General features: G+C 40.9%; 1 protein-coding gene across 1 annotated transcript in view; it reads right to left on the reverse strand.

Annotated features, from left to right (window-relative positions):
* Positions 1–680: 680 nt before the first annotated feature.
* ppfia3 (PTPRF interacting protein alpha 3) overlaps positions 681–15,762 on the reverse strand; it is a 29,757-nt gene continuing 14,675 nt past the window's right edge. Inside the window, exons 16-31 of the mRNA XM_044181896.1 lie at positions 14,908–15,101; positions 13,628–13,865; positions 11,720–11,853; positions 11,485–11,639; positions 11,209–11,308; positions 11,014–11,095; positions 10,692–10,892; positions 9,369–9,434; positions 8,839–8,865; positions 8,495–8,670; positions 8,041–8,138; positions 5,802–5,977; positions 4,535–4,603; positions 4,261–4,423; positions 3,626–3,687; positions 681–3,320 (exon numbers count right to left, since the gene is read on the reverse strand). Of these exons, the coding sequence (XP_044037831.1) occupies positions 3,635–3,687; positions 4,261–4,423; positions 4,535–4,603; positions 5,802–5,977; positions 8,041–8,138; positions 8,495–8,670; positions 8,839–8,865; positions 9,369–9,434; positions 10,692–10,892; positions 11,014–11,095; positions 11,209–11,308; positions 11,485–11,639; positions 11,720–11,853; positions 13,628–13,865; positions 14,908–15,101 (1,932 nt within the window). The 3' untranslated portion in view covers positions 681–3,320; positions 3,626–3,634. The remainder of the gene's footprint in view (positions 3,321–3,625; positions 3,688–4,260; positions 4,424–4,534; positions 4,604–5,801; positions 5,978–8,040; positions 8,139–8,494; positions 8,671–8,838; positions 8,866–9,368; positions 9,435–10,691; positions 10,893–11,013; positions 11,096–11,208; positions 11,309–11,484; positions 11,640–11,719; positions 11,854–13,627; positions 13,866–14,907; positions 15,102–15,762) is intronic.

Below are 15,762 nucleotides of genomic sequence, written 5' to 3' on the forward strand. Positions count from 1 at the left end.
AATCGGCTGGTAAGAAACAGTTTCCTAAAACTACTGCTTCATAAATCAAAGTCAATGGGAGAAGTATTCAGATCTGTTACTGATGTAAAAGAAGCAATACCATAATTTAAAAATACTCCATTACAAGTAAAAGTCCTACATATATATAATATATATTTTTCCTCTTACCTGTAGTGCTATTTATCCATCTAAATTGTTTTGGTGTGAGATGCTGAGATGTCTGCAAGATTTGTTGTTTGTTGTTTCATGTAGGAACTATTTCTACCGATACTTCCTACATGAAACTGTTCACAACAAGGTCTGTGGATTATCTTGAGTAACCAGGTCATGGTTTCTGGAAAAAGACATTGCTGTTGTATTGCAAATGTATTTATATTTCTTTTTTTTTTGTGCTTTGAGCAGCACAAGGCGAGTGCCATATAGTCCCATTATATTTAAAAAATGCAGACATCTCTACGGCCGATATCTCCAAAACTCTGCAACTCACACCAAAACAATCTAGATGGATAAATAGCACTACAGGTAAGAGGAAAATATGTATTTTTGATTTTGGGGTGAACTGTCCCTTTAAGTAAGAACAGTTCTTGAGTAAATGTACTTAGTTACATTCCACCACTGCACACACCTGCAGAAAGAGAAAGAATAAAACATATCAAGGAGGAAAAGAAAAATTGAGAAAATTTGCGATGATCAGCAGATCCACCTGGATCGCTTTATTTTTTTTTCTTTTACATCACCATTTTCATTATCATCATCATTATCGTCATCATCATCATCATCATCATCATCATCATCATTATTGTTTATTTTCCAGATATTTTCAGTTTGTATTATTATCATTTTAATCATGGAAATCTGTTAAATCATTGCACAATTTGTTCTCAAAATGTACACATACAGTAGCGTATTTGAATGACCATTTTCAATGTTTCATATTTACTTTTAAAACTAGTTCAAATGAAGCCAAGAAGGAACAGAACATGTACATACATTTATCCAATACATACCTAAAGAAAATAAATAGATATCGTAAAAAATAAAAAATACAACTGAAAAAAATACACACATTTTACAAATTGATCCCCAGGCTCCCACCCCCTGTAGGCTTATCATACAGATATATATTTTTTAAAGACACCTCATATCATCTTCACCACCAAAAAAATGTTTTTAGGTCATTGTCGTTTGTTTGACATGCATCGTAAACACAGAGGCTAAAGGTTTTGTTTCCTGGGCTTTCTCGGGCTCGCCCTCTCTTCTTGCCTCTCTCTGATCTCACCCCCCAGAGAGCTCTTGGTTTCTGTTATGGCTTGTGTGTGCAGTAAAATGACCGGCTTCTGTCCATTCTTTTAGTTTTTTCTTTCCTGCCCGTGAGTCGCTGTTTTGTCTCTCCGCCACCTCTCCCATCATCAGGATTACCCAAGACCCTGAGCTGATGATTACAAGTCATAAACCGAACGACCACATCGTGGAGGGCCAGCTAGGGCCTTCCTAAATATATTCAAAACCTTTGGTACCACTTTTTTAATAAGACATACTTTACAAAGGGTTTACAGTTTGTAATTAATGGCATTTTCATGTTAATTCTTTTCTAATAACTTTTGGGTTGCAAATTCCAAAATCCATTTGACCTGTTGCATTTTTAGATAGCTCTTTAATTAATTAGGAAGAGAATTTGGACCAACATCAATTTATTAACAACTTATTAACATTTTAAACTCCACACAAGATATATTTTTGTATTTTATTAATTACTAAATCTGCATTTTGGACCACAGCTCTAATGGCACATTATTAAGTCAAAAGACTTGTGACTTTTTACATGAAGTACCTTATACTGCAGTTATAAATGTTAATAGGATGTTGATAAGTGGTTAATAATATTTTTTTTCCAGAAGGTAATGTATGTGTTTGAACATTGGTGGGGTCCTTCCAAAGAATTAAAGAGCTAGATAAAAACACACATTTTACACCATCCAAATGGATTTTTCAGCAACCAAAAACTTGTCTTAGTAGCTTTTTTACTGATCTATAAAGCACATTTCCCATAATGCAACTCAGTAGTGTCTTTCATTAAGCCCCCTTCTCCTAAATGCCCACCTCTTTCAAACCCCATATGAAAGACTTTCCTGATGACATCACTATGACACGAGGGTTATTTGTTGGAAAGCACCACAAAAGATATTATTCGACTGTTTTAACAGGAGTAGTACTCCTCGTGACGAGTAAACTGAACCTCGTGTGAAAAATCGGTAGAGCGCCCCTTCAGCGCTGATAAAGCCAAAAGCTGGGACTTATAAACTCCTTGTAAAGTACGCCTTTTCAGACAGTGGTGCCAACACTAACTGTATGGCTTTCCTGCCATCGACATCATGAAATCAGTGAACACAATGCCTCTGTGGCCTCGCTCCACCCTGCCCCATCCACCTCCGTGCCTTTGATCTCTATAATGAGGTCCCTTCAAAAGAGATTACTTAGCCTATCGGCTTTCAAGGTGCCAATAGACAAAGCATGAGGAGGGTCCCTGTGATGTGGTCGGAGCTAAATAGTGGTCGGAATTTGGACATGTTTTACTACACCACTCCGACCAATTGGGGACACTTAGACACCCCTGATGGGACCATAGAAGCCAACAATAGAGCCACAATGACATTGGACATCAGCCGACTCATGAGTAGAAAGGAGAACATCGGTGTTGTTTAGAGTTCTAACCGTTTTTTCCCAGCCATTTCCCCCAATCATTTTAACATCCTTCCAGTCATTCCTCTTGTTTTTAAAACCTAAACTTTACAGTGAGGTTAACTTCTGCCCTGGCTCTCATTAAAAACACCTGTTGATGAGCAGAAGTTATAAGGCGACACGTTTAGTTGTTTTCAAACTGTAAGAGAATAAATGGCAGCAAGTGGTTTCCTCTGAAGGTAGGAAAATGAGCCCTGATATTGCCAACTCTGCTGACTGTGTGCAGACTCCGACAGGAATGAAGAGAGGGGAAACCTGCATGACCGGCACAAGCCCAACCAACACCGGTGTTGTCCTTTATTAACCTCACAGCATAGTCCCATTGAGAGAGAACGAGCAAAGACAGAATGACAGGAAGAGAGCGAGAGAGAGAGAAAACAGCTGATCCCATTCAACCTTCCTAGTCTGATTGGAAAATACATTCATACATTCTTCATGTCATTTTCCCCTTTATTCCTTTGCTTCTGTTATTGCAGAATGGTCAGACTGATAGATTTATTTTTAAGTTAAATGGTTATATTCATTGCTTCTTTCTCCGTGGATGAGCGAGAGGGTCCTCTAGTCCCAATCCAGTCAGCGCCCTGAAGAGAGAAACAGCATTATTACCATGCCATTGCTTCCGTGGCCTTAATTCAACTTTGCCTAAACCCCCATCAACCAAACCCACCACTTAAAGTCCTTAGTGGAACTACTAAAATCCCAGGCTCAAACCAATCCACTACAACAAACAAATACATAAAACACAGAGGTTCAAACAAATGTGCTCCGCACATGTGCAAGCCATCTTGGAAGCTCAGAAAAACTGTTTTGTCTCACCACACAGATAAAACCCCACATGGATGAAACACTACTAGACAGTTTAATTAATGCGGCGGACGGTTCTCACCTCAGCCCCTCAACAGGAGTACGTCCTCACTGAGGCAGATTCACCCCGGGCACCAGAGTTGGCTGTGTTGGAGACCGGGAGACAGACACAGACCGGGTCATTATCATAACTGCAATGTCTTAAACAGCACTGACCTTCCACAGGCATTCCTAATAAGAAGTGGAATGAGGGATAATAGCCTTCCTCTGTACTTTGAAGCGTCTGTTCCTTGTTATTGCCAGTTCCTCTGCTAAAGGAAACAGAAAATTCCACTGCCAAACTAATGGCAGAGTAGCATGAAAACAACCAACTGCTCTGTGCGTGTGACTCTGGTTGCAGCTTATATAACGCGTACTGTATGCTGGCTGAAAACAAATGTTTCTGTTAAAGGCTAATTTCCAAGAAATCAAGATGTAAACACATGGTTCATTTATTATCAGGTCTGCAAGATAGCTGCACCTGATCAGAGCTAGCCCTGTAACCTAGCTACAACAGACCTTTCGCCTTGATTCCTGTCATGCTCTTCATGTGAGTAATGGCCATATAGAGTAACAGGTTTTCACACATCATCTAAATTCAGACGCACCTTCAGGGCTCAGAGCTGAACAAATGTGAATATGAGAGCGAAGGTATCAGAGGTCACGGGTCGTACTCACCATCACTCTGAACCTTTCTCAGGGTAACGGAGGGCGTGGAGATGGCTGAGGCACGGAAGTTAGCAGGCAGGGTCTCGGCGGAGTCAGAGGTCACGCCCCGTAGGTCTTTCTCCCTAAACATCTTCCTCCAGGAGGGCGAGCGGGTGAACGTCTTAGTTCCATCCTGCCAGACAGACAGAGTGTGTGAACAAAAAGATGGCTGCTCAGAAAATCCATCACTTACTCAAATCTGTATTTTAATTTTTTACTTCTTCAAGCTGATTAGCATGCTGACCTCATCAGGTCGTCTCTCAGTTCCCATGGAGATGAGGGAGTTGTACTCTTGCTCCAGGAGCTGTCTGGCCTGCAGGAGAGAGGTGATGTAGAGCTTTGAGATTCGTTTCGACACATTTTCAGGACGGGTGTGCTATGCTGGCATTCGTTAGTTCATGTTTGAATATCATGCCTGCTTTAAACCAGTACAGCTGTAACTCTAAAGGATCAGATAAGAGTATTTTTTCAGGCATTTTAAGCCTTTATAATAGACAGCAGAGGTGACAGGAAATGATGGAGAGAGAGATGCAATAAAGGTCCCCAGCCAGACTCAAACCAGAGGCGTTGTGATTCATGGTTGGCGTCTTAACCTCTAAGCCACGGGGGCGCACCAGCTTTTTATTTTTAATTTTGGGACACATATCATACAAAATGGTCAAAATGCAAGATATTGATTAGTGGTAACTTAAAGTCCCCCTCCACTCAAAAATGTGTTTCTCTTATTGTTACTTCACTTGGATGTTTGACCTTCACTGTGCAGAATGATGCATGTGCAGGATTTGACACTAGAAGTATGTTTTGAAATGAATCTGCTAAAGAGGAAACGTTTCTCTATCTTTATTTTAAATCTAGGTTTTACACATGGACGTATGAGCAGGATTTTATGACATCACAACTAGATTGGTAGCCAATCCTGGTCCAATATGCAACTTAGACAAGTGTGATGAGGTAACTTTAAGTCTCCTGGTCATATTTTCAGTGAATTAGGAGACATCTTGTGTGAAGCAGTTAAACTTTTGAAAAGAAAATAATTGCATATTGTACATTCTGGAGAAGTAGATGTACATTCTGGAGAAGTAGATGTCATTTTAAGAATTTTCAACCAGTTAATTGTACTTTTTGGTGGAAAAACGACACCAGGCACAAATGATTATTTAAAGCAGAGAAATGTTATATGAGGTAAAACTTGTCTGGAGCTTAGCGGTTAGGGTTCATACCGCATAACTGCAACGTCGATGATTTGATTTCGGCTTGGGACCTCTCGCCACATTTACTGTCTCTCTACACTGTCAGCTCCCAAATATAAAGAAAAAAACAGAAAGAATGCCCAAAATGTAATAATATAAAAATATGTTTGTATATGTTTGTTTCTTTAAGTCCAAAATATTTGCCCTTAGAAACTACTCTTCTATCCCTGTAGCACTAATTGCTCATCATAAGTAGAACAAACTACTGATGCAGATATGAAAAGCATTTTCATCAGTGACCTTTGACTACTTGTCCATTACCTGTGTGTTCTGATTGGGGATTTGCAGCAGCAGGGCCAGGTCAGTGTAGTCAAAGGTGTCATCTAAAGCCAGCAGAGCCCCGTGGACGCCGCTCTCACGGAGGTTGTCGGCGTACTCCTTCAGACCGAGAGTCTGCACCCAGCACATCACACGCTCATTGGACCACACCATCACATCTGGGTGGAAAGAAGGAGAAGGTGAAGGGAGGGAGAGGAGGCATCCATCTGCAGTGAGCTGTCTGCTCGCTGTTTTTATAAGCAAGATCAGGTTTCTTCATATTCTGGTCACTTCCTGAAGTTTAAGCAGGATGAAACATGCAGGACTGATTGGGCTTATTAATGGTCTTCTGAAGGGGTTAAATTACCTGTGAAGTATTGATGAGTGATCAAGACAAATAGTGAAATGTTCCTGCATGGACTGCACAGGTCAAGCTCATCATCAGACAAACCCAAAACTCACAAATGTCCTCACTTGGGAAATTCTTCTGTAAGGCAATCGGCCAAGATGAACTCACTGTAAATGTACAACATGTGTATCCCGCAGGCGCAGTGGTGGGAGAGCGAGAGATTTGGGTTTGTTTAATGATTGAGCGTGTTGACATTTATGTAATCATTATCCAGCCAAATTGCACTAGAAAGCTGTGGTTTATAATCTCTTCTAAGTGGGGGGGGCAATAATGAAGGGGTGGTCCAAACATTTCCCAGTAATGTGGGAGACAGTGGAAATCAAAGGAAATGTTGGTTTTGTTTGCCATTATTAAGTTTGTGGGGTTTTACTTTATTTGATATGCCAAAGCTGATAAAGAAAGTAAATAATTTTTATGGTTCACTGTGTTTTGGAAGCTATTTCCTCTTTTTATGTCTACATAACTTTAAAAGATCTTGTTAAAAGTTAAAAGCAGTAAAACAAATGGCACTGCAACTGCCACTATAATAAAATTATATACAGTAACAATGTGGTGTGAAGCAAAGGCTAAACACTGTTCTCTATTTGTGTTACTGATTTAGCTCTTCAAATGAAATCTTGTAAACTGGAGTTAAAAGTAGATGACTTGATTCTCGGGATACTACTTTATGCAGATGATATAATCTTACTTGCAGAACATGAAAAAAGATCTGCAGAAGATGCTTAATGCTGTGGTTGAATGGTGTTAGAAGTGATTCTAGTGGTAAACCAGGATAAAACACAAGTTTTACACAGTTGCAAGAAGTGCAGTTTCTATTAATCTTGGTTCAACAGTGCTGTCATATACTGACCAAAAAATATTAGGGTTTTGTTTTGGATCAGCATCTGACTTTTAAGGGGAGCAATAGTGTTTTAGGTCATTCAGCAGGTAGAGCGCTGGGATCAGTGCTGAACAAAGTCAAACTATGTCAGGATCTGGGATTATGTAGTTACACACAACTGTATTGGTCTTGTGTGTGTCCTGTTTCAGATTATGCTTCTGACATGTGGGCATTTCGTGAACATGTGAATTGTAACACAGTCCATTACAGGGAGGAGTTCATAAGCTAACACCAGTTTTGACCATCAGTGGTGATATGGGATGGGAACCTCCAAGCATCAGACATAAATGTAAGAAGATTCGACTTTGGAACAGATTTGTGAATATGCTTAAGAAGCTGCTAAAGAGAAATATCTGTATTCCTCCCTGAATTAGTGAGGTGAAATCTCTATTTTGTATGACTGATTTATTCTTTATTTTTCAAAACAGGTTACAGTGTATATATCAATATTCATGATGTTCAGCGCAAACAGTTCATATATCATTATTTCAGGGATGTTTTTAGTAAAAACATGAGTTCTTCTGGATGATTGATAGTTTTTATGTGCTTTCATTATATGGCAGATTATTTTGGAACAAGGATAGTTCTTTGTTTTTTGTTAAAATGTTAATGTCTGATATGAGTGTCTTATAAGTGATGACTTAATATTGACAAATATATTAATAAAGTGACAGAACAAGATAATAATAATAATACTATAATAATAATGTGTTATAATAAAAAGATGAATTATGGGTTGATAAGAGATCAATAGTAGTAATAATCGTGTAAATAATTAACCTGTATGTAGATGCAAGGGTTTATATAGTAATCACTAGATATGCTTTGAACAAGACAATAGCACGGCATGAATAGAGGAATTAGTTGGGTGAACAGGGTCAGAGAAATGTACAATACCATCCCACATCTGGGGCATTAATGGTGAAATAATGGCAGAGAAATAAAGAGCTCACCTTTGTTCTGGTGGACGCTCTCCTCTCTCCTCCTTTCCAGCTCCTTGCGATCATAATTCAGACGCTTCAGGCACATGATGCCATAATGCAAACTGACCCTGGGAGAGGTCAAAGAACCAGAGGGTGAGCAGTCGAAGCAGGTTAACTGAGGGCGTATTTCCACTCTCACATGTACTCAGAAAGCATTAACACAATCCAACACCTTTGACCCCTCAAGTCTCTTAAAATAGAACTTAAAGAGGGCCTGGAGACACACACCTGAACAGTGAGAGTGTCACAACAACAGGAGCACTCCCTATATGTCTTTTAACACCTTCATATTTCCCATGCCTCTGACGCAAAGAGACAGAGAGTCAACAGAACAGAATGAGAGTGAAAACACGAGAAGTGACAAAACAGCACGAGTTATGGCTGTGAAAGAGTTGAGAGCAGGTACGCAGACGCCCAGCTCTACCTGTGGAAGCTGTCCACCATTTTGAGCTGTCCTCTCAGCTCCTTCTTGGTCAGGTGGTCCAACATGCGGGCATCCACCAGGGACTCCATGAAATAGCTGCGATACTGTGGCAGGCCCAGGCTGGGCAGCCAGTCGTTTCCCACCCACTCATGATTCATATCGCCATAGGCCAGTATCTGAAGGGGACATCCACAGATGATTAATGCTGATTCATGCTCGGCTTGATATCTGTGCAAGTCAGCAGCTCATGACTCTAGTCTCACTAGAGATAAAATGACTGACAAATACATAAATATCATGTTGTGTTAATTCTGACTTTTCAAAAAAGCGCAGTTGATCCTTACCTGATCCCAGCTGAACTCTTTCAGCTCCTGGAGCGGCGAGAGAAGAGAAGAGGCAGACAGAGAGAGACAGAGCCAGAGAGGGTGATGTGGAGGTAGCGAGGGAAAGGGGAGCAGGGGTCAAGAGCAGGGTGGACGGATGGAGAGATGATGGAGGAGAAGCAGAGGAGGAGGGAGCAGCAGCAGCAGCAGCAGGAAAAGAGGACAAAAGGGAGGAATAGTGTGTTAGTGAACGGGTAATTAGTTGGAAGCAGTTCACACTGAAACAGCAACAAGGGAGAGAAGAAGATGCTCAACACTATGGCCTACGCCCACAAAGAAAGAGATATAAAGAGATTTCAAGAGATACAGAGATAGAAATTCAAAAAGAGAAATAGAGAGACAGTGAGAGGAAGAGGAGGAAGGGGAGAGACTCGTCAACATGATTCAGACCAGACGAGAAGCTTAAAATAAAACTCAAAATTGAGAAAAATAATCATGAAAAACATAAAAGAGGGTTTAACATACAGAGACTAGACAGCAGGGGCACTAACCGGAGGCTTGGTGGCGGCGTTCAGAGACTCCATCTCTGCGTGGGTCATCCACACGTTACTGGTCGACTGTGGTCATGTGAACAAGAGAAAAGTGAAGCCGTGAGATAAAAAAGCACCACATATTGCGTTGCCTGCCTAAAGTACTGACTCAACACTTGCACATTTTTGCTGTGCCAAAAAAAAGCCACATCACAAGATGTCAGCTAACCACAACAGCAGACTGCTTTCTCATTGCCATGGTGATTTTGATGAACAAGAGGTTCAACTGGTTTATGTGAACTGATAGGATAAATCTGTTAAGCAGAACTGTGTGACTAATCATTTTCGAGATTTCATTATTATGATTCCTGCTGTAAATAAATACGAAGCCAAGCAAAGAATAGGGAAAGCCAAGCCAAACCAAAATTTGGCACTTGTTCCAAACTCCAAAATCGACAGTATTCGGTCAGTAGAATATGATTTTTGGTTACTCTTAACTTTTTCTTCCTTGGAATAGGACACATAAAAAGCAGGAGCACAAATACACGTGCGTGCAACGGTTTTACTACACTTTTCAACATCTGTTTTATCTTTGTGGCTGTGTGAGAAGGAAAAATTTGGGAAAATGTAGCTTTTGTTGTCCAGTTTTATTTCTAGGTGAAATAGGTGAAACTTTATCATCACTAGTGCAGTTTTCTATCATTCTCCTTTGGAAAATAGAGTCATACTTTTATTATTTTTGACATTTATCACATGCACGATACGTTTCATGTTCTTTTGTATTTAACACTTTCCTGCATCTGTTTTTCCCCTTCTCTCAGGAACTTACACTCCTTCAACTTCACACATTTCCCACACGTTTCTTTCCAACATTGCACAAAATCTGCTTATTTTAAATCATCCCTATTTGATATCATATACTCTCAATTACATTTTATTTTTATTTTTGTATCCTATTACTAGTTTCTGCTGCAAATTTCCCCACAGGGATCATGAACATTTCAACAAATCTCAAAACTACAAACATCTGCATCAACATGTACTTTTTGCTGATGACATATGTGTGTTATCAGCAAAAAGTGTTTGCTCAGCATGGAGAATGCTGTAGGCCTCAATAAGTTATTAAAAAGGTATCAACACCCTGATGAATGCATAAATTGACATATGAAGATGTTTAAGGTCTTAGCGTTCTCCAATTAAAGGCTTCTTTACCTTAAATCCTATAGTGACGCTGTCTAGACTGGGGTTTCTTTTATGACATGAACATATTTGTGGTCATAATTTCTCTTTTTTTCCTTCAGGTGAATGAGTATGTTAAATGTGTGTGCAGTCACAGAGGCTCACAGAGCGAGTGCTGGCCGGGGCAGAGGGGCTGGTGAGGGACACCATCTCCTGGATGGCCAGCCGCAGTTTGAGGCGGTGAAGCGGGTTACTGATGCCGATCTCCCTCTGGATCTCTGTGTCCGACAGGTTGGCCATGATCGCGCCGCTCTTCACGTTGGCGCGACAGGCTGCGACGTACCAGGCTGGCATTCCCACCCACAGCTGGGAGGAGGCAGACAACAGGTTAAATAAAGGAGAAAATATGAGGAAAATATGTTATATGGACCAAATTTTGCTTTATTTACTATCTCCCATCCCTTAGGTTTCTGTGATTGCACAGTACCTCCAACCAAGATACAACAGTGGGTCCATCCCAAGATGCAAAGGGAAGTCCTTGGCGACATGCTTCTTCCAGTAGCTCATGCCTGGTAATGAGAGGAAGAGTTACGTAAATCATATTTGGTGCCATTCAAGTGAGAGATCAAAATAATAATCTGAGAACCAAATTGAAACAAAACAGGGGACATAATTCACAAACTTCTTCTTGCTGCGGCGGTCTTTATCTGCTGGACCCAGAGTCCCAGTCTTGTTCATGCCCATTGGGTCTCCAGAGGCCAGGTCTTCAGAGGGTGTAGATGCTGGAAGAGAAACAGTAAGGTTAAAGGTCACAAGAATGAAAGATAATATAGATATGAATACCTCGAATCACTGAGCCAGAGCAGCTCACGCATGTTGACATGTCATGAAAATACTGACAGTGTGGATTACTGATATACAGTCAGTCTTATCCCTCCCTTATCCTCCATCTGTTTACCAAGAGAAGCAGATCCATCCCGCCCAGGTTGGCCCATCCTTCCTTTCTCCTTCTTCCCAAAAAGCCGACCGATGGAAGACTTAATGCTTTTCTTCTTACTAGACTTGTGGAGAGAATCTTGGCTGCTGTTGGAGCTGCTGCCATCTGCCGAGAGACTGGAAGGGACAAAGGAAATCACTAAGGGGGAAAAGATCAATGCATTGTATTTGATATATTTAATGTGTGGTTGCCTTACCTTCGAAACTCCCTGGGGTCGTCGAGCATTGCTCCTGGATGGGTGAGGGTCATCCTGTCCAAGCGCAGTGCACGAGGAGTGGAAGGAGGCGTAGAGTCAAGAAGAGCAAGGGACCGATCATCTTCTTTGTTGTTCTGAAAGATTAAATGTAAAAAGATCCATGAAAAACATTTCTCATAGAACAGCTCAATCATTGAGACCTGGACTGCTTGAAATTACATTTTATTACTGCTAAATAGACAAACTCATTCAGTCAAATTCAGGCTACAAAAATCTCATTCCACCTAATAAAATGTCTCTCTTGGGTTGAGATCTGAGGTCTGAACATAAGTTACTGTCATGTTCCTGGATCATTTTAAGATAATAGCACATCATACTGATGGATTATTATCTCAATTAAGAAACGTGAGAAAATTATTGCAATTGTTATTGTTATTCTTACGTGATGGTTAAATGTAGTCTCTTCAACCTGACAGATGTAGTTGAAGAATCCAAAAACTACCTCACCTCATTCAGATTTTTCCTGATTCTTTTTGTTTTTAGTGTTAATTAATCTTTCTCCTCTCACACTAGTTAGCTAGCTAAGTGTGCTAGCTAGGTAGCTACGTCAAGAAATACAGGGCAAAAAAACCCCATGAAAGATTCCAACAACAACTCATTCAAACATGAGGAAACTAGACTTTCTGGTGGAGAGTTAGATGGGGAGATTGATACCAAACTCCTATCTGTCCATCACATCCAGCAGCTGGTTAGCTTAGCTTAACACAAGAACTGGACACAGGGGAAACAGTTAGCCTGTTTCTGTCCAAAGGTAACAAAATCCGCCTACCAGCACCTCTAAAACTCACTAACATATTATATCTGATTTGTTTAATCCATACAAAAAAACGACGTGTAAAAGCAACAATTCGCCGTTCTGGGGAGGTTACGTGCTGAACTATTTCTTGGCTGAGAGCTGCTGCCAGGAAACCAGGGGAGAGTTCAGGAAGTTACTGCTCCCTCTGTTTCCAATCTTTATGCTAAACTAAAGCGTGGGAGAAACCTGAAGAATAGCTGAAACCTGGACTGGACATACCACACATAAAGGTTGTTTCCACCAACTTGCGCAGATTATTTGTCTTTGACAGTCAGGAAAGAGCATAAAACTTATGACTGAGTAAATACACTAGACAACACACTGAATGACTGGAATTCTGGTGCAAATCCTGCCAGAATGCCAATTGTCGTGTGTTCTTGTACCAAAGCAAACATGGACGGCAATATAATACATATAATATAATAATCCTGGATCCATTAATTAATCCTTTTTACTCTGAATTTTTACCCCATGAATAGAAAGTGAGACTAGCTACACCAGGTGACCTTTTACCACTTCTCTACTGTCTCATTTTGGTCACTATAACCCAACTTTACATCACATTTTTGTTTTCGACAGGAGTGGAAGCCATTGTGGTTTCCTCCTGTTGAGTTTTTTGAGCTCCATTAATGAACCATTACTGTTTTTTGTTTATGCTGCTTCATAACTTGAACCATTCTTGCCATTCTATTCTGAACTCCCACATCAACATTATCACTTTCACAATCACCACTGACTACATGGTTTTTGTTTATTGCACCATCTTTTGTAATCCATCCGCCCATTTCGAAAATACTGGAACCAGTATGTTTGGCACCAACCATCATACCACCCTACAAGTTACTTGAGTCAATCTTGCCCAATCTAACATGCTGTTGAAGAATAACTGAACTTCTCTGACCCTGTCTACATGATTTACTTCTGCTTTATTTACATGACTCACTGTCTGGAGGAGCTGTTTGCATAAACAGGGAGGTGGATACAGAGGCGAGATAAAAAAAAAAGGTCAACACAGGCGGGAATAGAAACGTATTCCTTCATTCCATCGGTACCTGTCTATCACTCTCACGGGCTGGGGAGTGAGGCAGGCGAGGGGTGGAGTGTCCAGAGCTGGGGGGAGAGGGGGAGGCCAGGGTGGAGGATGTGATGGACGAGGGGATGAAGCCCCGTCCTGTGCTGTCTCTCCCCAGGGAAGATGGAGGGATGGGCGGACTGTCCAAAGCCACGCTGACCCGGCTCTCGATTTCTTCGGCCCGCAACTCTGTGTTCTCCTTCTCCTCCTGGATCAGTCTGATTTTGTTAAATACAATATAACAAAGTTAAAATATTGTACTGATGTGCAGTTCATCCATCACTGAACAGATCAGGATAGACATTTTGGAAAATAATTGTATTCATTTTCTTGCCAAGCGACGAGACTCTCATGTCTGTACGATAAATATGAAGCTAGAGCCAGTCTGTCTGTCTGAACAAAATCTGCCTACCAGCACCTCTTATGCTCACTAATTCATATGTTATATCTTGTCTGGTTAATCTGTACAAAAAACAAAGTGTAACTAGAATTACCGCCCCGTGGTCCGCCAACCAGTCAAGTTGCAGTTTACATCCATGTCTGTCCAGACTCATAATATATGTAGTGAATACCTGAAAGGAATTGAATAAAAGGTATAAAGTGTATTTTTTGGCTAAATGGAATTGAAATCTCCCCTTCTGTTCCTGAGTTATGGTGGCAAAAAAAGTGTTTTTCCTGGACATTATGATGTCACAGTGAACTTGACCTAAAAAATGTCATCACTTCATCGTTGTATCCCATTAAACATCTTGTCACAATTACTGCATCAATTCTCGAGTTATGGCCAAAAATGTGTTTGTCAAGATCATTTTGAGGTCACAGTAACCTTTGACCTTTGACCACCAAATTCTAATCAGTTCAGCCTTGTGTCCAAGTGGACATTTGTGCCAAATTTGAAGAAATTCCCTCAAGGTGTTCCTGAGATATCGGGTTCACGAGAATGCGACGGACGGATGGTCAGATTGGACGAATTGTCTGATTATACTTCTGTACTTTTACTTAAATAGAGGTCTGAATGTGTGCAGTTATCTTCCATTGTGGTATTGGTACTGTTACTCAAGAAAAGGATCTGAGTACTTCTTCCACCACTGCAGTTTTTCTTCAAGCAGTGTCAGGGGTGTTGACATGATTATTTTTGAAGCTGTAGTGTGTGGCGGTGTTGTATCAGTCTGTATTATGTAGAGAGGTGTTTCCAACATTCTCACTTCCCTGAAACCGCTCCCTCCCTCCCAGCTGATGAGCACTGCCGCCCTTCCTTACTTGATCTCCTTATTGATGGCCTCCAGCTGTTCCTGCAGCATGATGGCCAGGGTCTGCACGTCAGTCTGTCCACTGGGGGACAACAGCTCGGAGCCAAACCGAGGCTCCCCATCGTCCTCGTCGTCGGAACAGCCCACATCCAAGCCCGGCTCGAACCCGGTCCCCAGCAGAGCCCCGCTCTCCCAGTCTGGGTACTGCACACACAGAACAAGCAAGAGGACTTATAACCCATTCATCAACTGATTCCAATCACAATTACTCATCATCAACCTCTCTTTCAAGACTAATGCTGTGCTGTGTCTCAATTCGCGCCCTTCTGTACTTACACTTGCTATTTGCATTCACACTGACAAAGGGGAAGGGGAGGGGTTCATTTAGCAGTCTGTAAAGATTTGGTACCATGAACGACAATGCGAATGGTAGATAGTTAGCTAGCTAACAAGCAAGCAAAAGTAATATCACGTTAATTTTTATTAAGTTTTACTGTCAAGGAAGCAAAAAGCTGGCAGATATGTTGGGGGGCGACAAATGTTGGTGGTAATGCTCTGTCTGCATTACTAAGCATTTTGCAGCCTGCAAAACTAATGACATTCCCCTCAGCCTCAGCTGTTGTTTGTGTTTAGTGCTAATTAGAAAATGTTAGCATGCTAACACATTAAACTAAGCTTGCGAATATGGTAAGCATTATGCTGCTAAACATCAGCATGTTAGCATTGTCACTGTGAGCATATTAGCATGCTGAAAATTTGCATTTAGCTCAAAAGCATCACTGTGCCTAAGTACAGCCTAACAGAGCTGCTAGCATGGCTGTAGTGTTGAAGTTTTTAATGATAATAAAATGTTACATTATGTTAT

The sequence above is a fragment of the Siniperca chuatsi genome, linkage group LG21 (assembly GCF_020085105.1).
Source record: "Siniperca chuatsi isolate FFG_IHB_CAS linkage group LG21, ASM2008510v1, whole genome shotgun sequence".
Taxonomy (NCBI): Eukaryota; Metazoa; Chordata; class Actinopteri; order Centrarchiformes; family Sinipercidae; genus Siniperca; species Siniperca chuatsi.